This window comes from Mirounga angustirostris, unplaced genomic scaffold (assembly GCF_029215605.1).
Source record: "Mirounga angustirostris isolate CCGP_5_RB_7025 unplaced genomic scaffold, mMirAng1.0.hap1 SCAF_3, whole genome shotgun sequence".
NCBI classification, from domain to species: Eukaryota; Metazoa; Chordata; class Mammalia; order Carnivora; family Phocidae; genus Mirounga; species Mirounga angustirostris.
This window is the reverse complement of record NW_026991711.1, coordinates 151,915,546-151,942,971: the sequence shown is the minus strand read 5'-3', so window position 1 is coordinate 151,942,971 and position 27,426 is coordinate 151,915,546. Positions and strand designations below refer to the sequence as shown.

General features: G+C 41.4%; 2 protein-coding genes and 1 long non-coding RNA gene across 6 annotated transcripts in view; 2 read left to right on the top strand and 1 right to left on the bottom strand.

The window, feature by feature from the left end:
• Window positions 1–558: 558 nt before the first annotated feature.
• On the bottom strand, window positions 559–26,635 carry INPP1 (inositol polyphosphate-1-phosphatase). 3 transcript variants are annotated; one of them, XM_045868341.3, is made up of 6 exons: window positions 26,241–26,635; window positions 10,229–10,491; window positions 7,833–7,893; window positions 5,261–5,461; window positions 3,075–3,249; window positions 559–1,309 (listed from the first exon to the last, which is right to left on the bottom strand). In XM_045868341.3, exons 2-6 carry the CDS (start codon window positions 10,430–10,432, stop codon window positions 742–744), a joined length of 1,209 nt encoding a protein of 402 aa, XP_045724297.1. In that variant the 5' UTR covers window positions 10,433–10,491; window positions 26,241–26,635; the 3' UTR covers window positions 559–741. The 3 variants fall into 3 exon arrangements, with proteins under 3 accessions (XP_045724297.1, XP_045724298.1, XP_045724299.1); XM_045868342.3 differs by having other exon boundaries at window positions 26,128–26,269; XM_045868343.3 differs by having other exon boundaries at window positions 26,124–26,259.
• LOC129045619 (uncharacterized) lies at window positions 10,490–16,445 on the top strand. The gene is made up of 3 exons (XR_008505589.2): window positions 10,490–10,646; window positions 12,481–12,548; window positions 15,908–16,445. It is a non-coding gene; the product is annotated as an uncharacterized LOC129045619 (long non-coding RNA).
• The window catches only part of HIBCH (3-hydroxyisobutyryl-CoA hydrolase), a 117,898-nt gene continuing 116,553 nt past the window's right edge, over window positions 26,082–27,426 (top strand). The window contains exon 1 of one of the 2 annotated variants that reach the window (XM_064586828.1): window positions 26,082–26,219. Coding sequence is in view for 1 of the 2 variants with exons in the window: in XM_064586827.1 (XP_064442897.1) it covers window positions 26,142–26,219 (78 nt within the window). In the remaining variant the exon portion in view is untranslated. The remainder of the gene's footprint in view (window positions 26,220–27,426) is intronic. The other variant, XM_064586827.1, reaches the window with a different exon arrangement.

Sequence of the window (27,426 nt, the reverse complement as noted above, 5' to 3'; positions counted from 1 at the left end):
ATGGGATTCTAGTAGACACAAGGACTCTATATTTAGCTCTACCCCTGGTTTTTGAAGTGTAAAAATTGCAAGAATTGCAGGAACCTCTTTATCCCCTTCTGCCATAGATAGAAATGGAGTATGTCTGTGATATTAGAGAATTAGAGAATATTAGAGTGTGTGTGTGAGAGAGAGAGAGAGCACCCATGTGAAAGACAGACTGTGAGAGAGAGAGAAGGAGGGGACACACAGTGCTCCAGGCTTTCTTTTAAGAAACATAAGAATACTGTTCAAAGTACATGAAGTTGGCTAAATTATGCATCAGATTCATAGTTCTAAGTGTTCTGCCAAAGGCTAAAGCTGCAGATTATCCCTTCAGGACAGGAAACAAAACCCAAGCACAGCTTTTTCTTGTGCGCTCCCTAATATTTTAGTGACATTTTACTTATGACTTAGATGCTTAGAGGAGTGTTACTAACTGAGCAGGAATTTTTCCTCTTCAATATTTTATTGGAGTGTTTCAAGCAACACTAATAGCACAATATCCACTATGAAGAATTTCACACATCTGTTTAACTGCTGCACAAATACCATTCATTTATTGAAATTAACATTCTTAAGAACACATAATGGAAAAATGCTCCTCAGAAGAGGAAGGAGAATGTTGACCATCAATAGGACAAAGCTATCTTCAAAAGATAACAGATGTGGGGAATTGTTTCACAGTTGGGTGTTGAACAAGCACACGAGGACGGAGTTCGTCTATGTGCGTGTATCCCCAGGCGCGAGGTTTGGGATGAGGAGGCTCAGGAATGTCTCCAGCTGCTTCCTTGATCTGTATGCAATCAGTCCTCCCTTGTTGGCCCACCGATCCACGCCAGCCGCACCTTCGTTTTCCACGTGGTACACCAACTGTGGCCAGTCAAGTGCCGTTTCGGAACTTCTTTGCAGGCATTGTCTTAAATCCACCATTCCCCCACCCAGGGCCCTGAGTATGGCGTGAGCAGCACATGAGTCCCACTTGAACGTGGTATCCTCTGAGAAGATGTAAATGTCAACAAGGCCTTGGACAACACAGAGGCTCTTGTAACCAGCCCCAGCTGCCGGGAACATGCGCTCGCCACATACACGGGACAAAGCGGCCTTGACAGTGTCCTTTTCACTTGTACTAATGACAGCTGAAAACCTGTGGGAGCATTCCGCCTCAGAGTTGGTGTCTTCAGTCACTTGGCTCCGTGTGTCCCTGCTCTTTCTTTCAGAGTCGGGAAGCTGAAGTGAATGGATGTTGGTCCCCAAGTAAGAAAGGCCCCAGTAGCACTGTCCTTTCCACCTGCGGAAGAGAGCTCTTCAGTTCGGGGAGGTAGGCTATCACGTTTGTTTTTATTACTCCTGTTGTTTTCCAACTTAATGATATGAAAATATATAATGCAGTGAGTCTCGATGCCCTGAAGCCTAGAAATAGCAAGCAGCTCATTCGTTGTAAAAGTAACTGTTACGCTTGCAGGTGCCGGGTTGCTGCAGATTAGGAATGCTGGGTTTGTTTGTTTGTTTTTAAGATTTTATTTATTTATTTGAGAGACAGAGCAAGTGAGAGCAGGGGGAAGGGGCAGAGAGAGAGGGAGAAGCAGACTCCCCGCTGAGCGGGGAGCCCGGTGGAAGGGGGGTGGGGTTGATCCCAGGTGCCCAAGATCATGACCTTAGCCGAAGGCAGATGCTTAATCAACTGAGCCACGCAGGTGCCCCTGCTGTGGGTTTTAGATGTGATCTAGGACAAAGTGAAAATATCTCTGGGATTTCTGGCCTCCAGGAACACAGCAGAATTTCATTTGCCACTTTTGGCATTTAACACTAAATAGGGAAAAAAAAATGAACAGATAAACCATCTCTCTTTTCAACCTGCGAATCTTTGACCATCCTTAACCAGTTTTTCTTCATTTGGTGACCCCTTCTCATTCTCTTATTCACTAGCTCTGCTTTGGCCTTAACACCAAGAAAGATGGACTCCTTATTTGTGGCCACAACACCACCAAACACTCATTTCTCCATGTTTAAGTTATTCTATCGTGTTGGGTCGTTACTCGCTTTACAGAGGGGGAGAACGGGGCCTTAGAGAATATAACTGTGTGTTAGTCAGTGTTGGGATCTCCATGTAAACCAGGAAGCCTCACTCCACAATCGGCACCACTGACTACTTTGCCAGTCGTTCCTAGGCCACGATTATGTCTGCATCCAGTCCCAGTTCTTTTTAATTTCTTAATAACCCTTTAAAGATAACAGACACATTTTCAGTATGAAAGAAGGCAGGGTAGAGGGAAAAAAAATGTCAAAATTGCAGAGGTGTCGTTTATGTTCATTAAAGAACAAATCTTCGTTGTGGGAAGCAACTCAAAGCTCAATAAAAATGTGTAGTCATACAGACATGGAAAAATAGGGCCTGTTTCAAAACTGAAGCCACAGGAGAAAAGCTGCTGGCTTCCACCTGGACTCTGCCATGCCCTGGAGTCAACCCCAAGTACAGGCCTTGGGGCAGAGGCAGTGGGCAGCCTGGCCACCTCCATGCTCTGTGCCGGAGGCCATGCAAGGTGGGGGGGGAGGCAGTATTTATAGGGAGAGTACCCCATAGTCAGGGTCCAATCCTGGCCATATCTACTCATCTTTTCACTGCACACTTACTCATACTTGTTTTGAAAAATTTCTAAAATTGCATGAATGTTTGACTTGGCTGTATTGATAGCACCTACCTTGTTTCAAATGGAATAGAAGACAGTGTTACCACTGTTCTCTCAGTCTGGTTTTGAATGGATTCTAGAAAACAGGGAACGGGACTGAGATCTTCCAAATGCAAAACTAGGATTTCTCCAAGATAGACTTTCTTTTAAAAGTTTCTGTCTGCATGCACCTAGCCCCCACTAAAATTATATTTAACCCGAGACTGAAAAGAGAAAGAATTTTAATTCAAACCTGCAGACTTTAGTAGGAGCACCTCAGTGTATCAAGTCACGGTAATGTCATGTCAAGTGATCATCTCGACAATAAGCAAAGCTGAGGTGGTAAATTCCCCAAACCACAATATACCGGAAATGTTCCCCTTTTACCTGAGGGTGTTTAGGTCTTGTGATACAAAAGGTTGGTTGATGACTCCCATTAGGGGCACCCCTGTGTGTAGGTCATAGACACCAATTAAAATGGTGACACACTGAAGTCCGCTAGGGAAGATTCCTTGGTTGGATTTAATGTCAGCAGAACCTCTTATATACTGATAAGTGGAATCTGAAAAAAATGAAGCAAATTTGTTTGGATTCAGGCAGTGATTATTTAAAAGATAATGACGGAAACATCTATAAACTCTGCCCTGTGTCATTTCTGTCTTCTACTAATCTGGTAACTGCTATGGTCTGAATGTGTCCTCCCCAAATTCTAACTCCCCAAAGGGGATGCTATTAGTCAGTGAGGCCTTTGGGAGGCACCTAAGTCATGAGGGTGGAACCCTCATTAATGTGATTAGGGCTTTATGAAAGAGGCTCCAGAGACATCCTTCGTCCCTTGTCCTATGCAAGGACACGGCGAGAAGTGGCCAGCTATGAAGCGGGAAGAGGGCCCTCATCTTACTCTGCCAGCACCTTGATCTTGGACTTCCCAGCCTTCAGAACTTGGAGAAAGAAGTTTCTGTTGTTTCTAAGCTACCTAGTCCACGGTATTTGGCTACAGCAGCCTGAACAGACTAAGAGAGCAATCAATCAAGTTTTACCTTTGGGTGTCACTGGTATGGAATTGTTATTTGACCTCTTGGACTTTATTTTTAAGATGCCTGTGTTCCATTTTCCCCAACTCTATGGGAACTCTTGAGGGGGGACGACGCGTCTATAGTTCCTGTGGCATCTAGCATAGCACCTTGCATACGATAAGCACTCAGATATTCATTGCATATCAAAAGCATTTAAAAGCTAATGACTCAGGATAACTGGTGGGATTCTTTAGAGCTCTTATTAATCAGAGGGCAAGTATAATATGGAGGGATGGATGGGAAAATCTCCTTCCAGAAGGCTCTCGGGGTTGGAATTAACTTTTTTTTTTTGGTCCCTCAAAGTAGAAGAAGGAAAGAGACCATGATGGTGGCACAAAAGGAAGAAATTGATGGTGCTCCTGTGAGAAAAAGCCAAGGAACCAGGTTTCCCCTTAAGAGACCTATATGCCAGTAGCCGACTGCCAACATCTGGTGAGTTAACAGCCGGCTAAGGGTGTGTGGGGCAGAAAAGTCCCCATAGCTGGCTAACAGAGTCAACTCAGGATAGAACCAAGAAATAGGAGATCCCTGGCCCTCAGAAACCTCAGCTAATGCTAATTTACCGTGAAGTGATAAAAGATTTTGGGAAAGATTCTTAGTCTGCGTATGTAATCCATTGAATGAATGTTCTGTAATTCCCTAATGATTAAAGGCATTTTGATAATGTTGTATGCTTGCAAATGGGAGGATGGGGGCATTTGCCTGGGAATGGTCCCAGTTGCGTTGGGTAGAATATGCCAGGCAAGTAGGAATGAAAAAAAGGAGGGACTCCGCAAATCAACAGCCAGGGCATTGTATTAATAGCGTCATTGAAATAGACCTACACTTTTTAAAATTCAGAGCTTCGATTAGGGTTCTACCACAACCATGACCAAAAAAATAATAGATAAGATTTACACAAGGCTCACAAACTGACTGCGAGTGAGTCCCATTCAGCTGTGTTTTGCTTGATCTATACAGTGGTTTTGACTATTTGCTTAATTGAATTAGTAGTCAGTGGTTAAAAATTGGGAGGTATCACTTAAAAACCTGGATTTTCGTTTCTCTTTAAAACCTTGATGATCTGGACTGTACTCCTATCTGGCAACAATCTGCTGGGGCTGAGTGTTCTTTAAATGGCAGGTGTGTTCAATTAGTTATAGCTACTATCACTTCATTATTTTGTTTTCTTTACCAGTCTGGCCCCCGAACTCTTTCAAAAATGAGTTAATTCAAGCTTTATATATATGCATGTGTGTATACACACACACACACAAATGCACACAAATACATATCTGTTCTAGAAATGTTATAAATATACATGTATCATGTATATACATGTAAATATACACATCATCACACATGTACCTCAACCTTCATTATTCATTTTACAACCTTAAAATGTTAAAGATTTCTAGGAGAATTCAGCTACATGCTCAATTTTTATTCTTCCAAACCTCCCCCGACCAAGGGATTACTAATAAGAACCAATAAAAGCAAACACTCTCCTCTACTTACCTATGGGATCCACCCAAATTCCCAAAATGTCCTGTGGAATGTTGATCTCTACCGAATCCAGAGCTGGGTCAGTAAAGGTGACATCCTGATGAACAACCTTGGCTAATGCTTTGGACGCCAACTTGTTACCACTCAAGACTTTGCTAAGGAGCTCTACTGTTTCTTCCTCGGTCGGACACAGTCTCAGGATAATCTTCTCCCCTAGGATAAAAACAAACTAAAAGCCATTGCATTTCAAGAGTTTCCGGGAAGAAAAACAACAGAAGGGCAGGGAGGAGCCCAAGCCGTGCACTTAAGATTAGGTGAGGGCAACATGTTCATACGTGTGGTTCCTAACCTGGCTGACTGCCAGAATCACCCAGGGGGCTTCACAAGGTCCCAGCTGCCCAGGAGTCACGCATATACCTAATATGAAGTGAGGGATGGATTCCCAGCATCAAAGAAATGTCTTCCCAGAAAAATGTCCACGTGGGCAAATGCACACAATTCTGTATCCAGTCTAAGGGGGCTCCTGAACCAGTTAAGAACCCCTGAACCCTGAGTCTTGGATGATATTTATGTTTTTTTGCCTTTTGCCTCTTAATATACATAGGTCAACCTGTTAATGTTTGAATATGTTACTGAAAAGAAGAGAGGTCTTACCAGCACACAGAAGTGCTTCTATCTCTCTCTAGGATACTGCTTTTAACTAAAAAGTGTTTCTGCTCAGTAAAGTACTATAAGATGAGTATAACCAATCTTCACATGTGGTAAACTGTGTGATGTGACGTGACATGACATACACAGAAACAGCTCTCTTCTCTGAACCCCACTGGAAAGTAAAGCTCCTTCTCCCAGTGACACCACAAGTTACCAAATGCGGGCGCTCCAACCATCACTTTAAACATGCTTCTTAGACTAACCTTGTTTCCAGCTCCCAACAAAAGTGAGGAAAGAGGCTGGCAAAAATAGGCAAATTAATAGCAACAAAAAGTGACAGCAGTGGTGAATATAAACTTATAACAAGCAGAAGACATGGCACTTTGGGGGTTTTGAGGTACAGAGACAAGTACTCCTAGCTACCCTGGCCAGGATCTGCATCATCACCTGAGAGCTTGTTAGACATTCAGAACTTCAGGCTCCATCCCACAGCTGAGGGCTAAAGATCCCCAGGGGATTCCGTGATCATTAAAGTTTGGGAAGCACAGTATGAATCTATTACAATGATAGATTGTAAGAGATCACAATCTGATTGAATCAGCAAGAAACATTCTATTGCATTTAGTGAAGTTAAATTCAAATTAAACTGTTGAAGTTAGGGAATAATAAGGCTAATCACTGCCACTTAACCAAGCACCGACACTGGGCTCAGGAAAAGTCATGGGATCAATCCAAGGAGCAACTCATCTCACATCATTCCTGTGCTTAAAATTCTCCAGTGAATTCCCATCATACTTGGAGGAAAATGCAAACTCTTTCTGCAAACTTCATGTTCTGCTCCTGCCTGCACTCACCTCCTCCATCCCATGCTCCACACTTCTCTGCCCGCCTGCCGCCCCCCCCCCCCCCCCGCATTCTAACTTCCTTCTCCCCTTCGGTTCTCAGAAACATGCTCGTGGAATGTCTTTTTGCCCCTATAATTCTAGATAAATGAAATATTAAAATAACTGTTTTTGAGGTAGCCAGACACAGGATTTCAAGCATAGAATTTATTAGTTAGTCACAGGTGTTTTTTATCCTTAAGTTTAAATGAGATTTCCCTGAGTGTCACAGAACTAATTGCATTGTAATACATAGCCCATGAATGAGGCAGTCTTCCAGCATTAATCCAGAAATTAGTTTTTTCTCCTTTGCAGCTGTGCCTCTGGATGTTTCACTACTGGTCACATGATCAATGATAAAGTTCACTATTTTAATCTTCTATCATTAAACAAACAAAACACCCAGACAAACTTAAAATAATTTGTTTTGCTGTAAAGGATCAGAAATTTTGATATTTTTCTCTACCATCCAGGAAATGTGGAGGTACATCAATGGAGAATCTGGCCCACAGGAAACTAATTAAAGAAGACTTAAAATGTGGTACTAAAAGGAACCTTTTATTTAATTCAGCTCCTTTTACAGAGGTTCTGAGACCGGAGAACTGATGAGGTGAACAAGTTTTCGTTGCTCAAGAACACACAGTATTTCAGAGATGGGGCCTCTCTCTTCTCAGGCAAGGTGTATGGACTCCCCAGGAGGTCTATGAATGGGCTTAAAACTTGGACCTAAAATTGTCCATACAACTGTGTAACGTGCATCTGTAACTTCTGTTAGATTCTCAAAGGACCACGCAACTTCCCCAAAGATTGTCCTATATTATCTTAAGTGCTACAGACTTATAGCTAAAAGAATACATATGGACTTGCTAAATAATTCCAAGTAACACCTCTAACTTAAATGGCATGATATTCTGAGATACTGAATGAAGCTTAACGTTCAAATATGTTATTTACATGAAAGGCTTCCAAACATTTATTTCATGACGTTGTGGAACGTTAGAATACCATATGATGATTAAGTTACAAAAATACATTCAAATTCTTATACTTACCCAAATCATTAGTAAACTCATTCGATTCTTCTCCCAAAATTTTTTTTCCCAAGCCTGGAAACTGAATGATTCAGAGTATGACAAAGAAACCAAAAAACAAAGCAAAGACAAAAACCCCACAAAACCCAAATTCCACATAACATGTTCAATTCTGATATTTTCATTTTGTGCTTCAAATTAAATAGCACAACTAGATCTGAAATTCAGAAATTTACAATTCCAGAAATCAATCCCAGTATAAAAAGTGAAGTCACTTGGTTCAGTACTTAGTTTTCTAACATTCTCCTGCTCCTCTGCCCCTCTAGGAAGTTCAAATCGTGGTAGAAGTCTGCTTTCCTTATGTTCTGTTGAGTTTGCAGTACTTTAGAAACTTTATCCTTCCGTCTAAGGGCCATAGAACTAGAATATTTACCAAGGAAATATTTTAACTGTTGCTCTTCAATAGCACCCTGGTAGCTTATGTGAGTTAACAGCGTTGCCCAAGAACCTAACATGACTACTAATTAAGTTTAGAGGATAACATTAGAGTTTGCTCTCATTTTCAGGTGTTTCCTGCACCTGTTGAAGGTATCATTGGACTTACGGCAAGGAAGGCAATATAGCAAAAAAAAAAAAAGGAAATATTTTATTGACTGATAATTAGCACATCAATGTAGAATGAAAAAAAAAGTGGAGCTAAGTAAGAATCTTCTCTCATCTCTGTATGACCAGGAAGCTTTCAGATGCATTTTGCTTCTGATCCTCTCTGTAGTAAAGATAATTTTTCTCAAGCTATGTGCTGAATTATGATACGCGTGATGTTCTCAGGGAACAAAAGCAAGGAAATGCTTCAGCTATTTGAACTCAGTCATTTGCAGATGGCCAATAATTTTAATACTGCCCACAACCACTTGTTTTTTCCTCTTCCGAAGGACAGTGCAAGTCAACAGGGGCTGCCAACGAGCCCATTCACCAAGGGCTGCAGCTCCATGTCCCAAGCCTGCTTCAAGACTGGCTTCTGAGCTTACAGGATGTAAGCGTCATGAAACAAAGACATCTTATCTAGCCAAAAGTCAGTATCGTTTCTTTGTTCATAAGTCCTATCATATACTTTACGAATGAACAAGTGCTGAACTTGTTACAATGCTTTGGGGCAAATATTAGCTAATACAAGTTAATATCGACACATTTCTAATTCAATTGCTCAACCATCCCTCGTACTCAACTACCTTGATAAATAAAATAAATTTACTTCGTTTATTGGAGCCGGATACTACAGGGCATGAAAAAGCAGAGTTTGTAGAGATTTCAAGGGGCCATTTATGCTCTTTCTGCCTGTGGTCAAGAATTCACTTAAATGATTCCATTTGATTCCCAATATTTTGAGAATTTCAATAGAAACTATTTCAATATTTTGTAGTGCTTTCGGTCATAAAATTCTATCCTCCCAAATCTTAAAAAAAATGTGTTATTATTAGATTATAATATAAAGGCAACATAGTATTGCAGAGAACACAAACTCTGGAGCCAGTATGTGTTCAAAAGCCAGCCCTGCCATTCACTTGCTGTGCAACCTTGGGCAAGTTACTTAACCTCTCTGTGCTTCCCTTTTCTCATCCATTACATTGGAATAATAATTCTTACCTCATAAAATTATTATAATTGTTAAATAATTTAATATATTTAAAGCCCTTAGAAGTGCCTGACACACAGTAAGGACTCATAAATATCTGCTGGTCTTACATTATGTTATTACTACTTATGAGTAGTTTCTTTTCCCAGCCAGTTTAAGATACCTAGAATCACAATCATTGTTAGTTATAAACAATGATTTTCTATTAGAATAAAAGGGGATTTTCAGTCTTCAGGACTGTACCAGCCCAAAACTGAGGCAACCATTAGATAAAAGATTACATCAAAAGGTGGGACAGGATATGTCAAGTTAAAAAAAGAAATCAATAAAACAGTATGTTCTCATTTCTACTGAGATAAATTCTATGTGCCATGCACACAAGTACACAATGTCCTTACAATATTTAGTAAAACATAGCTGTGGTTTTCTCTAGTGGTAGGATTAAGGATTCTTATTTTTGCTTATTTTCTGGAGAATGGGTATTATTTATTAAAAAGAAACTCATTAATAAATAAAAGCTCTATATCCAAATGTTTCTCTTCAGCTGTCAGAACTGTGATTTTTTTTTCCATATTTGCTTTTCTGTATTTTTAATTTTTTCTGCAGTGAACATTTTAGTAATTTTGTAGTCAAAACAAGGTGGGGGGGGTACCCAGGTTATTTATTAGAATCCTAGGTGCCAGTATTCTGAGGTGGGGAGGGAAAAGGAAAAGGCATGCTATTCTACTGGGGAAAACCCACAAGGCAAGTATTTTGCAGTTACCTTGGCTGTGACCTTCCTTACCTTGTTCTCCATATTCTGTTTTATAACTTCCTGTACGAGTACATCAGCCAGCGTCTTGAAGTCAACTGCAAACTTCTTGTTCTTTTCTCCCTCTTTCTTTTCTTCGATCAACAGCTGGAAGAGGGCTTCCTGCTGCCTGCATGCCCGGGCAATGTTGGCAGCTTTCTCAGACACACGGAGCAGCTCCTGGAGGATAGCTGACATTTCTGAACCTTCCAGTTGCAGCTGCTGGTGGAATTGGCACCCACCCTCTGGGCCGTCAGCTGGAAAAGTACAAGAATGTGAAAGAGAAAGCGGTTCGGAGAATGATGTCAGGGTGCATCTGGCACTATTAGACAACCCATCCGGAGGTCAACCTGGTCAGCAGGGCTGAACAGCCCGTGCATGTCGGAGTCACATCCTCAGTGGGGAAGACCAGGTAACACCTAAAATTTGAAACTTATTTTTTAAATGCTTCAAAAAAATACATTTAGTCTCAAAAGCCCATTATGCAAAGAACTGAAATCTCAGTGAAAGAAAGTCGTTGAGAATCTACGTCAGAAATCCCTAGGGGCGCCTGGGTGGCTCAGATGGTTAAGCGTCTGCCTTCGGCTCAGGTCATGATCCCAGGGTCCTGGGATCGAGTCCCGCATCGGGCTCCCTGCTCCTTGGGAGCCTGCTTCTCCCTCTGCCTCTCTCTCTCTTTCTCTCTCTCTCTGTCTCTCATGAATAAATAAATAAAATCTTTAAAAAAAAGAAAAAAAGAAATCCCTAGAATGACAGGCAGGTGGATACAAGCACAATATTAAAAGGAAAGCCCAAGTCTTGGAATGACCTTAGAATGATCACACAGGCTTAGTGGCACCTGAAGGAGCGCTTTCGTTCACCATATTGGGGAAGAAGAGAGAAGTGCAAGAGGATTTATCCTATCAGTTTGGGGCCAACTGTCTAAAGTACTAGGCACCATACCAGCAAGTACTGCTGTGTCCTGTAAGACTCTGAGGCCACTCTTGGGCTAGCAGCCAACCTATCTCCCAGCCACCTTTTTTTTCTAATGGGGAAAAAAAAAAGTCCCACTCTCTGCGCTGCTGCAAAAGTTTCAAGAATAAAACATGCAGCTCGTTGGGACTTTAAAAGTTCTGGCTTCTAAGAGGTATGCTGTCATACCTTGACGGAGCTATTGGGTAATTAGGAGAGAGACGTTTCTCATTTTTCGGTAGTAGCTACATTTGACTGAAAGTTTCAACAGGCTTAACATACAATGTCATTGTGAGAATTACTGTGAGGGCTGTCAGCCTTGTTTTACAGTCAAGGAAACCAAAGGCTGGGGAGATTGGGTAACTTCTTCAGGGTTACACAAGACTAAACGGCAGGGCTCTGAGTCAGTCCTACACACAAGCCCAGGCTCTCTATTCTCATAATCAACACTCTCCTTTAAAAAAAAAAAAAAAAAAATTCCCTTAATGGACGCTAGGAGGCTGAGAATTCATACAACAAAGATGCCAGTGCAATGGAGTTAACTGTGATGGTCATAGTTGCTTTGTCTTAAGTTTGCCCCCAAAATGCTATTTTCTTAAGATTACAGGTCAACCACCATGAGAAAATATATCCAACCTCAACGGTAAGAAAAGGAAAGTGAATAAAAACGAGACATCCCCCTTTACTATTAGGTAGACAAGGCTGTCGTAAGTTAGCGTTCATTCTTGCACCTGTCAGCAAAGTGGGTGCTGATACTCTGCTCTTAGGCATGAAACAAGTGGGCTTCTATAGGGTGTCTGAGGAAAAAAATGTATCAAGATCCCTAGAAATGTCACTACCTTTAACCAGTAGTTCCATTTTGCCTTGATTTGTGTTTAAAAAAAAAAGTCAGAGTTGGGTTAAAATATTTCTTCAAAAGAAGGATTAATATTATTTACAGTAGCAGAAAGAAATAATGGCACCTGTCTGCTATAAATGAGAAGTTAAAAACATAAATTATAAGTAATACACATAAAATGTATACACACACGGATACATACATATCTTGGAATACATACGCCCCAAGAGTATAAATTCAGTAACTTAGATAATTTTGGTTTCTTAGTAAATGTTCTAAGTGATTATAAGTGAAGAGAAAATAATCTGGTGAACCAATAGTATCCAAATAGCTTATCTGAAAAGCAGCATGAAGATTTCAAGGGGTCTAATTTGAAAGCTTTCTAGATAAACGATATCAGAATTGTCTATTTTCCTCAACTTTGTTAAACCTCTTTTTTTTTTTTTTTCTTTTTAAGGAAACACTCTACCACTGCACTGTTGCATAACCAAGAAACTTTCCCCATGATGCCCTCAGAACACTCAGGTGAGCTCCTCACAGAGGCTACAAACTCCAGGAACCAACACTCCCCCTTCCCTCACACAGAAAGCTCTAAGTTTCTGCATAGCTGCCCCAGGGATCCCAAGTTTCTCCCCTTTGAACTTCACCTCTATTGCCTCAATAATGACCATCCTCCCACAACTTGGGCACAGCAGCTTGACCAGTAGGAAAGAAGTATCAGCTACAAACTTCAGTCCTGCAGCTAGCAGGTGTACAGATTTTAGGAACTCATCATAACACAATAATCAGGTTTTTCAGTTCCAAAGTTATCCTAGAGTCCAACCTTAATCACTCTTTATTCTGACCCTGGGAAGCACTATCATATTTTGTCAAGCTCCAAGTTGAATGACCAGTTTCAACTTGGGATTAAGCTTTCTCCAGCCATCCTAGAGGGCCCAGCACTATTTGCCTTTCTTCAGGGTCCTGGCTCCCTAAAAAAGTCTCTCACAGATATCATTATCTACATGCAGAACTTTCTGATTAATTCGTACAGCTAACCTGCTACTTTCTGGCTGAATGAACCATTTCCTCCAGATGAACCTAACCACCATTCTCCCTGCTTCCCCCTAATAAGCTGCTTTCATATATCTCTCCCCATCTGTCCTCAACGCAGTTCATTAAAACCATAACCCTGAGGGGAGCGCTGGGCAATTCATCTTCACCTGGAATGATTCAAATGGAATAACAAATTATCTGTGGAGAAACTGAGGTCTGCATTCGATGCTAAATTTCTTCAGGTTTATCCATAACTCTTAGTAACACTTGCAGAAACTATTTTTCAGATGATTTTTTTAAAAAGATTTATTTATTTTAGAGAAAAAGAGGGAGAGTGTGCCCAGAGGTGGAGAGGGAGAGAGAGAATCTCAAGGAGACTCCATGCTGAGTGCAGAGCCCAATGCAGGGCTTGATCTCAGGACCCTGAGATCATGACCCTGAGATCACAACCTGACCCAAAATCAAGAGCCGGACGCTTAACTGACTGAGCCACCCAGGCGCCCAACTTTCAGATGATTTTTTAAAAGCAAGTTTACATATTCATTTTTTACCTAAGTTAGTTTTATTTAAACATTTCAAATATTTTAAATGAACTGTATTATAGACTCGTGATTAGTAAGTTATGACATTTATAATAATTTAATAGCTTAGAATACAGAAGAAGTTGTTTTTGATTAGTATTTCTTAATAATGGATCTGAGAACCACTTGTATCAGAATTAACCAAGGTGCCCACTAAAGAGACAGATTCCTGGGCTTTGTCCCAGCTTGGTGAATCAGAATCTCTGGAGACAGGGCCCAGGAATCTGCATTTTTGTCAGCCTCCTAGATGATGCTAAACACTGAGATTTAATAGCTGCTGTTCTTCAGGCCCGCTTATTCTTCTTCGACACCATGCTGGCAAGTCCACAGGGGCTGGCGCCTGCTGGCAAATACCTTGGTGGAACCGTGGAGGCCCAATGGTTCTGCTATGTGTTATCCATGTGCAGAAAGAGGCCCCAGTTAAAATAATAGCTAATGTGTTCAGTGCTTACTGTATGCCAGGGATCCTTCTAAGCACTTTATATATATTATTCATTTACTTCTCACACAACCTTATGAGGAAGGTACTATTATCTCTATTTTACAGATGAAGAAACCAAGGCATGGGACATTTAAGTAGTTTGCCCAAAATCACACAGCTAGGAAGTGGCTGGGACAAGATTCAAGTCCCAGGAAACTGGCAGATGCCCTCACTCTAGCCAATAAAATTCTTCCATAAATTCTTAGCTGTTAACTCAGGGGAGGAGTAATTATTGGGTAAATAATCATAAGCATATTATTATTATAAGGTACACTATGTGGCAAAAAAGTACACACCTAGCTGATAGCAGTCACTAGTTTAACTATTAAAATCACTATCTGAGGGACGCCTGGGTGGCTCAGTCGGTTAAGCGTTTACACCTTTGGCTCAGGTCATGATCCCAGGGTCCTGGGATCGAGTCCCGCATCGGGCTCCCTGCTTGGCAGGAAGCCTGCTTCTCCCTCTCCTCTGCCTGCAGCTCCCCCTGCTTGTGCTTGCTCTCTCTCTCTTCTCTCTCTCTGACAAAGTCTTAAAAAAAAAATAAAAAAAAATCACTTTCTGACATTTGACTTCCTTTCTACTCTTAGAAAATCCTTTTTCCCAGCTGATCCTCAGTGTAAACCATCTTTGCTGGATGATAAAATCTCATCCATCATATTCTACTGATGTCTCTCTTAACTGGCTGCCTTGGCATCAGGGGGAGGGGCTTAGCTCATGCCAAATATCTAATTCCTCTTGTATTAGTTTGCTAGGGCTGCCATAACAAAATACCACAGACTGGGTGGTTTAAACAACAGAAATTATTTTTCTCACAGTTCTGAAGTTCCTAGAGCAAGGTGTCAGCAGGTTTGGTTTCTCCAGAAGCCTCTCTCCATGACGTGCAGATGGCCACCTCCTTGCTGTGTCCTCATATAGCCTTTCCTCTGTGCATGAGCATCCCTGGCGTCTCCCTCTCTTTTTTATAAAGACACAGATTGGATTAGGGCTCACCTATATGACCTTACTAAACTTAATCACCTTTTGAAGGCCCTGTCTCCAAATACAGTGACATTATGAGGTACTAGGGGTTAGGGCTTCAACATACAAATTTGGGGGGGCTACAACTTATCCCCTAACACCTCTTCTGAAAGAGAGACCTTGATAATCTTAGCAAATGTCAACAAAATCTATCCCTTTGTCTTTTGTTTTCTGGCCAAACAGAAATGGAGTAGGGTTGTCTTCATTTATATGGTCAATAAATTTAATTCTGTGAGTCAGTCTTTTCTACTAGGAGCCATTCATTTTAATAGCCAAATCATTAATGATGTAGTGAACCCTGATAACCTCTCATAAGCCTTACTTTGTGACAACCTATTTCAAGGCATATTTGATCAGAACAGGTTTATTTTATCTCTCTCTTTTTTTTATTATGTTAATCACCATACATTACATCATTAGTTTTTGATGTAGTGTTCCATGATTCATTGTTTGCGTATAACACCCAGTGCTCCATGCAGAATGTGCCCTCCTTAACACCCATCACCAGGCTACCCATCCCCCCACCCCCTCCCCTCTAGAACCCTCAGTTTGTTTCTCAGAGTCCATAGTCTCTCATGGTTCGTCTCCCCCTCCAATTTCCCCCCCTTCATTTTTCCCTTCCTGCTATCTTTTTTTTTCTTAACATATAATGTATTATTTGTTTCAGAGGTACAGGTCTGTGATTCAGCAGTTTTTTACACAATTCACAGCGCTCACCATAGCACATACCCACCCCAGTGTTTATTTTAAAGATTTTATTTATTTTTCAGAGAAAGAGAGAGAGCACACAAGCAGTGGGAGTGGCAGGCAGAGGGAGAAGCAGACTCCCTGCTGAGCAAGGAGCCCAGTGTGGGACTCGATCCATGACCTGAGCTGAAGGCAGATGCTTAACCAACTGAGCCACCCAGGTATCCCTGATCAGGTTTAAAGAAGTTACATTCCTCACCATCTCAGACCAAATGTATATTAACATCAGTGTATCACAATTTCAGATAGAAATAGTCTCTTTAGCGTTTGTGGGGTTTTTCATCTCCAGTTGGAGAAATGTTGAATAAATTGAAGTTGGCAAAAAATGCTCTTAAGACTTTTCCTGGAAGCCTAAATCTCTCTACACAGACAAAACTCAATTTTAATTCCTAACCATTCTGTCATTTCATCAAAACACCAGTGTTTTAAAAATCACATTTGAGGGGCGCCTGAGTGGTTCAGTCAGTTAAGCATCTGCCTTCGGCTCAGGTCATGATCTCAGGGTCCTGGGACGGAGCCCCACATCGGGCTCCTTGCTCAGCAGGAAGTCTGCTTCTCCTTCCTCCCTCTCCCTCTCCCCCCAGCTTGTGCTCTCTCTCAAATAAATAAATAAAATCTAAAAAACAAATCACATTTGAATAATATGCACATATTTCAGATGTGATAAATAGTATAGTGGGAAAGACATTGGCTTTTGGAGACAAACCTGGGCTCAGAGCCTTGCTTGGCCATTAACTAGCTGTGTGGCATCGGGTAATTTCCTTACCCTATCTGAGCCTCTCTCCTCATTTGCAATATGAGTATAATACTTAAATTGCCAGAACATTGTGAAGATCAAGTGAGATATTTCTGGAAAAGTACCCAGCCCACAGCATTGCATATAGTGGATCACAAATGACAGCTGTGGCTTTTAAACACAACCTGGCTTTTAAACCCAGGAACCACAGTCACGTGTCCTTACTTGAGAAAATAAGAGGCTGGCAACTTTATGTGGGTCACCAAAATCTTTTCTGAAAATTTACTAGTCCATTAAACCCCAAAGGCTGGGAACTACTTGTAATTCTCTGAGTGACTCAGAATAAGGTTCCTGTATGTGGGCCAGATCTGGTTGCTTCGGTTTCTGGGCGTCTGACTGGAAAGTTGGCTCCTGGAGGCTGCATGACTGCTCTGGCGTCATGGTAGACAGTCTACGGGTGGCTTGGCAGGATCATCATAATGTCAGGGGGGCACATTTTGTCAGGATATTTTGTGGGCATTTGAGGGCCAAGTGTGTCCATTCTTTTGCAAAGAGCCTGGCTGTACCAGAAGCTGGCCATGCCGTTTTGCTGTTCACAGTGACAGAAGTGTGACCACATGGATAAAGGCCCTCAAGAAAACAGAACTGCTCTCTCATGAATAAGCAAGTAGGTCAGAGCATTTCCGTGGACATTCATTTCTTCCTGCAGATAATCCACACCTTGTACAGAGCCTACATCTTTGCCCAGTATCCAGTGACTCCACCCCACCCCCACCATTCATATCCTGAATTCCATTTTTCACTGGTCCTCTGAAGGTGGACGGTTTGAAGCTATTGTGTGGGAGCCCTGCCTGACAGGTATTGCCGTTGGGGGGCGGGGGGAGGCCAGACTTCCAGGAGATTCCCGGGTGTTTACAAGAAGGTGTTTGTGGTGGCCTCTCTCAGGGGGGTGCAGATGTCCAGGAGTCTCCCTAGGTGGGCACGTGCCGAGCGGCTGGCCAAGGTTCCATTTAGCGCACATTGCTGTTGTAGGGGAAACAGACTTCGCCCCCCTCCAGTTCCTGCTCCATACTCAGCACTGCTTTAGGTACTAGTGTAAAGAGTGGCAGCTGCCCTGGCTGAAAGGAAAGGGGACAGAAGGGGGCTCACACAAACTATGTCGGGGGTCTCCATCGGCTCTGCTGGAGCAACCAGAGAGGGCTAACATGCAACTTGCTAAAAATAGCCTCTCCTGAGACCACTGTGGATCTTTCATCTGCCCATCTGGTTACCTAGGCCGGAAGGAACCTGTATCATAAGCATTACTAGGTATTTAAATTCCACCTTTAAGCTCTCTGGAAACTAAATTATCTTTCCAGTGGATAAGCCATGTTCAACCTTCAGGTATTCGACTGTCAAACATTTCTCAGAATCCATTAAGTAGTACAGAATGGGACCATCTGTACTCTTTTGGTGTTATTTTACTTTGATACATATGATATTGCTGTCATCGATTCGTAGGTTCTAAGTTGAGCATTTACTAATTGATTTCCCACTATCTGTCCATTTACTCCTTTGCTCTGGACAGATTCTTAATTTGTAAATGCTATTCCCTCTGGGTGAGGATGCCCGTCCACCTGCCTTCTATGCCTGATGTTTAACTTGCCTTCTCATAATGAGTTCATGGGCAAGAAACTTGAACAGATAACTTTATAAAAGAGGATATTCGGATGGCCAACAAACATATGAAAAGATACTCTACCTCGTCAGTAATAGGGAAAATGCAACTTAAAATCACAACAGGATACCACTGCATATCCAGCTCAAATGTGAAGACTAAAAATCTCACATTTTGGTGAGGATGTGGAGCAATGAGACTCCTACACTGTGGTGTGAATGAAATTGGTAAAGCCAATGTTGGAAATTATTTGGAAGTTGTTGAATATAAGCATAACCATTTTCCTTGTAGACATATACTCAACCGAAATTCATGCGTGTATATATTAAAAGACACGCACAAGGGGCGCCTGGGTGGCTCAGTTGGTTAAGCGACTGCCTTCGGCTCAGGTCATGATCCTGGAGTCCCGGGATTGAGTCCCGCATCGGGCTCCCTGCTCAGCAGGGAGTCTGCTTCTCCCTCTGACCCTCCTCCCTCTCATGCTCTCTGTCTCTCATTCTCTCTCTCTCAAATAAATAAATAAAATCTTAAAAAAAAAAAAAAAGACACGCACAAGAATATTTATGAGTAGCATAATTTGTAATGACCTAACACTAGAAATAATGCAATCATCAATAAGAAGATGGAATAACCTGTGGCACATTCACATAAGATAATGCTATACAGCAGTGAGAATGAATGAATGAATTACTGCTACAGGCAACAATGTAGATGCATCTCACAGAAACAAACAGTTGCGTGAAAGAAGTCAGCCACAAAATAAATACATACTGTGCAACTGAATTTATTTGAAGTTTGAAAATAGGCAAAACTAACTTATGATGTTAGAAGTCACAATGGTGGTTCCCCTTAGAGAAGAAGGAGGAATTATTGATGGGGGGATAGGAAGGGGCTTTTAGGCACTGGTAATTCTGGATCTGAGTGATAGTTGCCTGAGTAGGCTGACTTTGTGTAAATTCATCAAGCTGTGCACTTAGAACCTGCATACTTTTCTGTATTTCTAATTTGATAAGAAGTATTTTTAAAAGTATGTGTGTGTGGAGAGAGACAGAGACAGACAGACGACAGTCCGTTCAACAGTCAGCTCCTCTGGGAACCGTTCCCGACTTTCCTTCATCTTGTGCACCTGGGCCATGGGAGCAGAGAGGCAGGCCAGATCTCTGTCCCAAGTCGCCAACACTTGTACATTGGTTTGCTTCTCTGTGCTCTGTCTGGCAGGAGATTTAAAGGTGTGTGTGGTTTTTTAAAACTCTTAGTGTGTGGTTCCTTAAAACTCTTAGCATATACTTGAGAGGTGTTCAATAAATGTTGGCTGATGAACTTCCTCTTAGCTTTGTAAACGCAGAATTCATCCTTGTAATATTGTTTATTGTACTTGGATTTTACTAGCATTACCCAGGGCCATTAGGCATGTGGGCCCATATTTATTTATATAAAAGTCTACATGTATTCTGTATTCATTTACAAAAATGAGCCAAAGCTGTATCTGGATGACTAACAACTGAATCACATTTTGTGCCACGTCAGAATCTGAGGTTATGCTTTGTCATCTAGAGGCGACCTATCTTGATAAGATTAATTTAGTTGATTAAAAGACCAAAATAGTAAGTTTAATTTGGTTTTGTTAGAAAAGATGTTAAGTATGGGATATGGAAATCCATCTGTGTAACCTTCACATTTCTCCCTCCCTCCATCCTAACCTTCAGCTGGTGTTGACATACATGCTACCTCTAAGCCGATCAGTCGACCTCACCGTAGCTGTCAAGGCTGCTGCTGGACCACAGTAGTCCATGTTTTTGCTCACTGATGCTGCTTAAAGCAACAGATCACAAAAATGTCCTCTGTCTCCAATGTTCTGGTAGCTTATAAGTGGGATCTCGTGCTGAAGCAGTGTTTTCCAAATTAGGAAGATCAAGAAGTAACTGGGACACTTGTTAAGGATACAGATATTTAGACTTTTCCCCTGGATATATTGATTCAGGAGATCTAGACTGAGGACAGAAAACATCACTCAGCTGATTTTTATCTGACAATTTAGGGAAACAGGAGGTGCACCAGTCAGCTCTGTGTCTCATTGGTTACTTAGAAGCAGAACAGGGAATCCTATAGCTACTGCAATCAAGAATGATGGGCCTTGGTCCGCTAAAGGGTCAACTTAACATTGCCTTCTTTGTAACAAAAATTAAATGCTGGGAAAAAAAAACCCCATGCAAGTTGATCTACCTAATTAGTATTCCACATTAGCATGATACTTGCATAAAGGATCCATTCAAAGATTCTCCAGAATTCATTTGAAAACTATGAAAAAGTATTCCATTCAGAAATACTTTTAAATTTGATAGTGACCCTTTTTTAGCCTTTTCTCCATAGTTAGGAATATTTTCACTAAATAGAAACTTCATTCACTTGGATAGTTTTCTTTCTGCTGCATTTCAATTATATGTTTAAGCTTTTATATATATGGTCAAGGATGTGTTTAGAACAAACGTGGTGTCACAAATGTAGCCTGAAATCCCACAGAAAATGAAAAATAGAAGCAGATTCAGTGTAACTATCTTAACTGTAGGAAAGAATACATATTTTTAAGAATACAAATGTAATATATAATTAAGGCAGAAAGAAAAGACACGAGATGTATGGCTTGTATAAAGAATCTTTTCCAGTAGTATATAATTTATAGTTGTGATAATTGTTTATCAGAATCTAGGCTTACTACTCTTCAAATCTGTTTCAATGTTTCCTTTCAAAGGTAACATTTTTCAATCATTTTACCTTTTTTTCTGAACATCTGCAACACTTACTTTTGACACCAACCCATTTAACACTTGCCTTTTATTGTCTGCCTGGGCTTCCTGGTAGAAAGAGCTTGTTTAGGCCATAAGAGAGCTGGTTCTTGAGCTCTGCTTTGCCTTGAACCAACTAGGTTTTCCAAGTCCCCCAACAAGGGACTTGTGTTCCTTATTTTTGTAAACATAAAAAAGGAAGGAAAGGAGGGACATAGAGCTTGAAGGAGATGATTTTTATGGTCTGTTCTAGTTCAAAACGTCCCTGTTTTTTATATTTATTTTCCAAATAAAAGAGGTTGGGGAATATTATCCAGCCTTAAAAAGGAATGAAATTCTGGTCCATTCTACAATGCAGGTGAACCTTGGAAACATTATGCTAGGTGAAATAAGCCAGACTCAAAAGAACAATTATTGTATGATTCCACTTATGTGAGGTACCCAGAGTAGTCAAATTTGTAGAGACAGAAAGTAGAATGGTGGTTAGTGAGGTTGGAGGGAGAGGAGAGTGGGGAGTTATTGTTTAATGGATCCAGAGTATCAGTTTGAGATGAGGAATAAGTTCTGGAGATGGATAGTGGTGACAGTTGCATAGCAAAGGGAATATACTTAATGCTCGTGAATTATACACTTGAAAATGGTTAAAATAGTAAATTTTATGTTATCTGTATTTTACTACAATTTTTAAAGAGTAAAAAAATAAAATTATAGGTTTGAAAAATGCACATTTTATCTTTTAAAATTTTATTTCAGAGAGCGTGCATGTGCGTGCAAGAGAAAGCAGAGAGAGCATGAGCTGGGGTGGAGGAAGGGCAGAGGGAGGGGGAGAAGCGGATTCCCCACTGAGCAGGGAGGCTGAAGCAGGGCTTGAATCCAGGACCCTGGGATCATGACCTGAGCTGAAGGCAGACGCTTAACCGATTGAGCCACCCAGGTGTCCCAAAATGCACATTTTAAAAACTGTTGATATTTATCATCTACTTAATGAGGGCATAATAAATATTTGTTGATTGAATGGAAAAAATGAGGTTGGGGGAAGGGCATGAAAAAGTAGGTTGAAAGAAGGGCACAAGCTATTTGTCTTGAAGTTGATTTTTTACAGGGATCACACTGGGTTTTAATACTTAGATTGTATGTTCATATGCAGTGGTTTGGGTGTGGGGGGAGGGGCTAATGAACATTATGAGAGCCTAAGGCCCCCATCCAAGCCAGCCCTTGGCCATCATTATTCTCTAACAGACTATAAATTCCTTGAGAGCAGGATACACATTTTTTTTCCATCTTCTCATGACACACAGTGGGAGTTCTGTTGGTTAATTGATATTCATTCCATTGGAGATAAACATGTTTAAAAGGATTTTCTTCCACCCAAATTCATCTGTAAGGGATTACTCATTACACAAGTTTTCAGATTATAACTGTTAGAAAATGTGATTCAGAGGAGTTCTTTACAGATTTTTTGGAAGATGGCTATTATTTTTTTTTTTACTGTAACGATAAAATAACACGACCAAAATACATTTTCTGAATATTATAGTAGGAAAGCAAAGGTCATAGATCACATTATGTATCATTTTTTTGCAGACTGGGTTTAGCAGGATACCTCCTGTCATTCTACTTCTACTTTGTAGAGGCAAAAGTTGATTTTTAACAGATATTTACTAGTGTTGAATAAATCAATACCCAATATTGAATGTAACATTTACCTTTAAAGGAGCACAAACTAATAAAATAATATAGTCCTTTTACTTGAAAAGTTCAAAATAGTAAAAAGACATAATGTTTTGTTAAAGCCAATATGTAAATCTAATAAATTCTCTTGAATTCTTGCTAATCCTGCACCATGGATAAGTGTCTAAACTGGGTAATATTTACCTTCTCGATCTGATTTTTTATTTCTATCTCCCCCATTCTTTGCTATTAATGATGCTTACCATCAGCCAATTTTTTTTTAAAGATTTTATTTATTCCTTTGAGAGAGAGAGAGCACAAGCAGGAGGAGAGGCAGAGGGAGAGGGAGAAGCAGGCTTCCTACTGAGCTGGGAGCTAGCTATGGGACTTGATCCCAGGACCTGGAGATCATGACCTGAGCCAAAGGCAGAGGCTCAACCATCTGAGCCACCCAGGCACCCCAACCATCAGCCATATTTTTAAAACAGACCTGTTATTCCCAGATCAAATTGGGATTATATGTGATTATATGTGATTCTTACAGACTCCCAGAAAAAAAAATAAGTGCTCTAGAATTTGGAAGATCAGATCCTATTTAAAAAGCAACTGATATTGAAAAATTATGACATCACTGTAACTAAATTAAGTTCTCCTTAAGCAATATTAAAAGACCGGTTTCCTTTGCTCATTTGAATTTAACTCTTTTGTTATTAATTATAACTCTCATTAGCATTTTGGGAAATCTACCATCATCACTCTGTAAAGGACAAGTATCTATTGATATAGTTAGCAAATACTTACATTAACTTAAACTTGGATAATTAAGTTAGGAGATTTTAAATATTTAGCTGATTAAAAATAAAAACAAGCCAGCAAACAACCCTCTTCACCCCTCAAAAGAAGTAAAGAAAAGGAATGGAGAGAGAAGAAAAGGAAAGAAAACTCTGACCTTTTCCATTGTGGTAATTCATCTTAACAAATTCTTTTATAGATGTTTAATATTCTATTTTGCTAATTTGTTCTTATATATAATTGACCATATTTTATGCCCAAGGAAAGCATTTTTTTCCTTTTTTTGGCTGGGGTTAGGTCATTTTAATAAAAGTTATAAATAAGTTATTAAAATTTGCATGCTTGTTTTCTCTAGTTAGGAGAACAAAAGGGGTAGAAAATAAATCTGTGATATGAATGAGAAACGATCAAGCACAGTATTTTGCTGTGGCTTACTAGTCACAGAAATCTGCATTATAGCCCATTAATAAGAGGTTCTTATAACATTAGAGGGCTTGAATTAACATTGCATACCACATAAAAAAGACTAAACATGCAAAAATGTTTGCTAGGTTCAATCACCAGGAGGCTTGACTACAAAAGGATATAAAAGTTTCAGATTTCCTAAATGGGTGACATCATTATGTTAGTAAAACCATAGCTTCCAGATAAGAACATTTTATGTCCAGGAATGAGAAGAGGTTATATCAGCTATTCATTCCAGCAACAGTTATTTCCCATCTGTGCTTCCCAACCTTGCCTTTTTAAAAATTTTTATCATTTTGACCTATTTGAAGTATCATCTCCTAACCATAGAGATTCTGATTCAGGAAGTCCCAGGCTGCAACATGGGAATCTTTTTAAACCACTTTTGTGGCCCCCTCCCCGATGTGTCCACCACCTGAAGTAATTTTTTAAATTAAGCAAATTTGGGAAACACTACTACGCTAATCACAAGAGATGGGAAGCAAAATGCTATCAACTCTGTTTCTAAACTCTAAACCAAACGAAAACATCAATGTACATAGTTTTATTAGCTTCATTACAAGATTCAAAATACTTTAACAAGGATATTTATGAAGGACACACATCCAGAAAAAGTTCTCATATATATCATCCTCACCTTTAATAAATGAAAACACTTGTTTTTATTAATCACTTTATATAACATAATTGTCTTTTACACAATTTATCTACAAGACAAAGTAGAATAAGACATTTCCTAATTGTTATCAGAGACAGAAATCAAAGAAGAAATACATATATAATGAGAAATTCTATAATATTCATTTGACAGTCCTTGTATGTCCAAATAAGACATTTTTTTTTTCCAGGACTACCACAAGTATAGTTATAATTTAAATCTGTAATGAGATATTTCACATCAAATGGCAAGTCCAGGCTGCAATCTCCAAGCACGTGGTGGTTTAGTCCAAAAGCATGAAAAGAAATGGTATCTTATTCTATGCAAAAAGTGTAACTTATGCATCTTATGTAATCCTCTTTATGACCAAGAACTAACTTCAAGAGTAGTAGAAAAATCCACAAAAGCTTAAAAACAAAGTGGCTTCTAAATAAGAATTCAAACAAATAGGTGTTGAAAAATGAACTCTTCCATTGCCTTTATGTTTTTTTCTTTATATTCCCTATTTTTAAAGTTAAAAATGAGGTTACTTAGCTAATTCATCAGTCAATAGTAATTCAGTGGATCATTTTCATCATCAGACTATTACAGGGCTGAGAGGGCTGATCCTTATCAACTTGTTTGGTTTCAAAGTTAGGAATCACAGGAAAAGGGCCCCCCCCAAAATGTTTTATTCAACACGTTGGATCCACTTAAGTGGTCCGCCCATATAGCCTTAAGCCACTGTTCTTTTGAAGTGAATTCGATTCACACAGTGGGCAAACTTATGCTTATTCAACGCCTTAAAATTAGCTTTAGAACTGGGAATCTCCAAAATACACACCTTAGTTGTTTACATGTATTCTTCATGGATGGACTAAATAATTAGGGATTTTTTTTTTTTTTTTTCATGCTCTTTGTGTCTAACAGCGTTCCTGATTCGGCCAAAGCCCTGTTAAAATTTTTCCCACCTACTATCCTGGCCACACCAACTATGAATGCACATCTCACAAAGCCGCCCTTCAAAATGCAGAGACTTAAAAGCAAGGAAGTAAAGACTTTTCTAAATATAGTCCCATCATGTTTATTTTACTCTCATCTAGTAGGTCACTCACTAGCGGCAGCCAGCAGCTACGGACACTCAGAAGCATCTCCCAAAGCAAAACCAAGGGGCGCTTGACAGCTACGCCATCTACCTGTTGAACCTGGGCCACTGCTCTCGACAACTGTCAGCTTCTTCGACCTAGAAATGCTAATAATGATCGATTTTTTTTTTTTTTAACAAAGTTGTTTGCTAACCTTTCTCCCCACCCTCGGTTTCTTTCGGGTCATTTCTGCCGGGCGGGGGAGCCGCGGGATTCGCGAGCTCCTCGGCCCGGCGGGCTGCAGCGGCGATGCGGGGCGGGCCAGGCCGGGTGGCAGCCTGGCCGCCGCGGGCAGAGCTCGTCACAGGCCGGGGCGCAGAAGCACCGAGCCTCCTGGCCCCGATTTTACTCACCTACCTTCCGCAGGGGCGATGAGGCGCGTGCCGGCCGCCCAGCTCGGGGACCCAGGTCCGAGGAGTGGGGAAGCAGCGGCGGGACGCGAGGGGCACGTAAGAAGGAGAACGTATTACCTAAGCCGGGGATGCGGAGCGAAGGAGGCTGCAGCCTTTCCCTCCAGAAACGGAAGAGGCGGGCGAGGAGGAGGAGGAAAAAGCGGCTGCGGCGGGGGTGGCCGGCGCGGAGGGAGCGGAGGGCTGTAGGCGTCTGGCCGCGGGCTTAGCGCGACGGCGAGGGGCCGGGAGCTCGGCGGAGGCCGCCCGAGGCGGAGGCGAAGCCGGCCGTCGTGCTCGCTGCCTGGCTTGGCGGTGGCTCGCAGACCTCAGCATCCGCGGGGCCGCCGCCCGCTCGGCTCCCCGGGGACCGCGGCGTGGCAGCGCGGTGACGCCTCGAGGCTCCCGGGGCGGGCGAGGGCATCCCACGCCCGCCGGGGCCAGGCCTCTGCGACGTCACAAATGGAGCGTGCTGATTCAGGCTGGGGGGCTAGCAAGCAAAGGGCTCCCGGGTCACCTCATCCACTGCTTCTGTTCTTTCCTCGTGGCCGCCCACGAATTCGCTTGTAAAATCTTCCTCCTCCATTTTCCCGTCCACTTCTTTGGAGATGAAGGGGTTGGCAGCTGGGAAGATAAGACTTCCTGCCCGTGGCATTCGGGTCCCATTATTCTACTAGAAATGTCAAGTGTGCGGGTTGTTCAAACCACAGCAGTGTCTCCTGGGCGCTTGCCTTATAAGGTGTGGGCCTAGGGCACCTTGACAGAAGCACATCAAGGGTAGGGAACTTCTCTCTCTTCAGCCCTTTAAACGGTGGCATTCAGTATACCTTAAAAATGGTTCGGAATCGGGAGGAGGAGTCCAAGTTTTGAAAAAGCAACATAAGATTTTGAGTAGAAGGGGCCTGTCAGCTAGCTGGCCCAGCAAGTTGAATGTTGTTTGTGGGTGCATTGGGCTTTCTGCACATCCTTTCCCTTCCTGGCACGCCTAGGAAGTGATCAAGTCTGCAAGGCCCCAAATAGGGTAAACGAAAGAGGCTGCTGCTGCGGGAGTGACTGGAGGGCCAGGGAGACCAGTATCCATATACCTGGAACTCATTCCATGGCAAGAAATTGGGGAAATGTTGTAAAGTTCCAGCTGGCAGGTTTTCTTATCTGTATTTTCCCCAACTGCCCAAGACTCCCTTGAGTTACCAAACACTTGGCTGTTGAGGAACAGTGAGGAACTACCAAGACGGGAGACTGGGGCAATACCCGACTTGTCAGACTC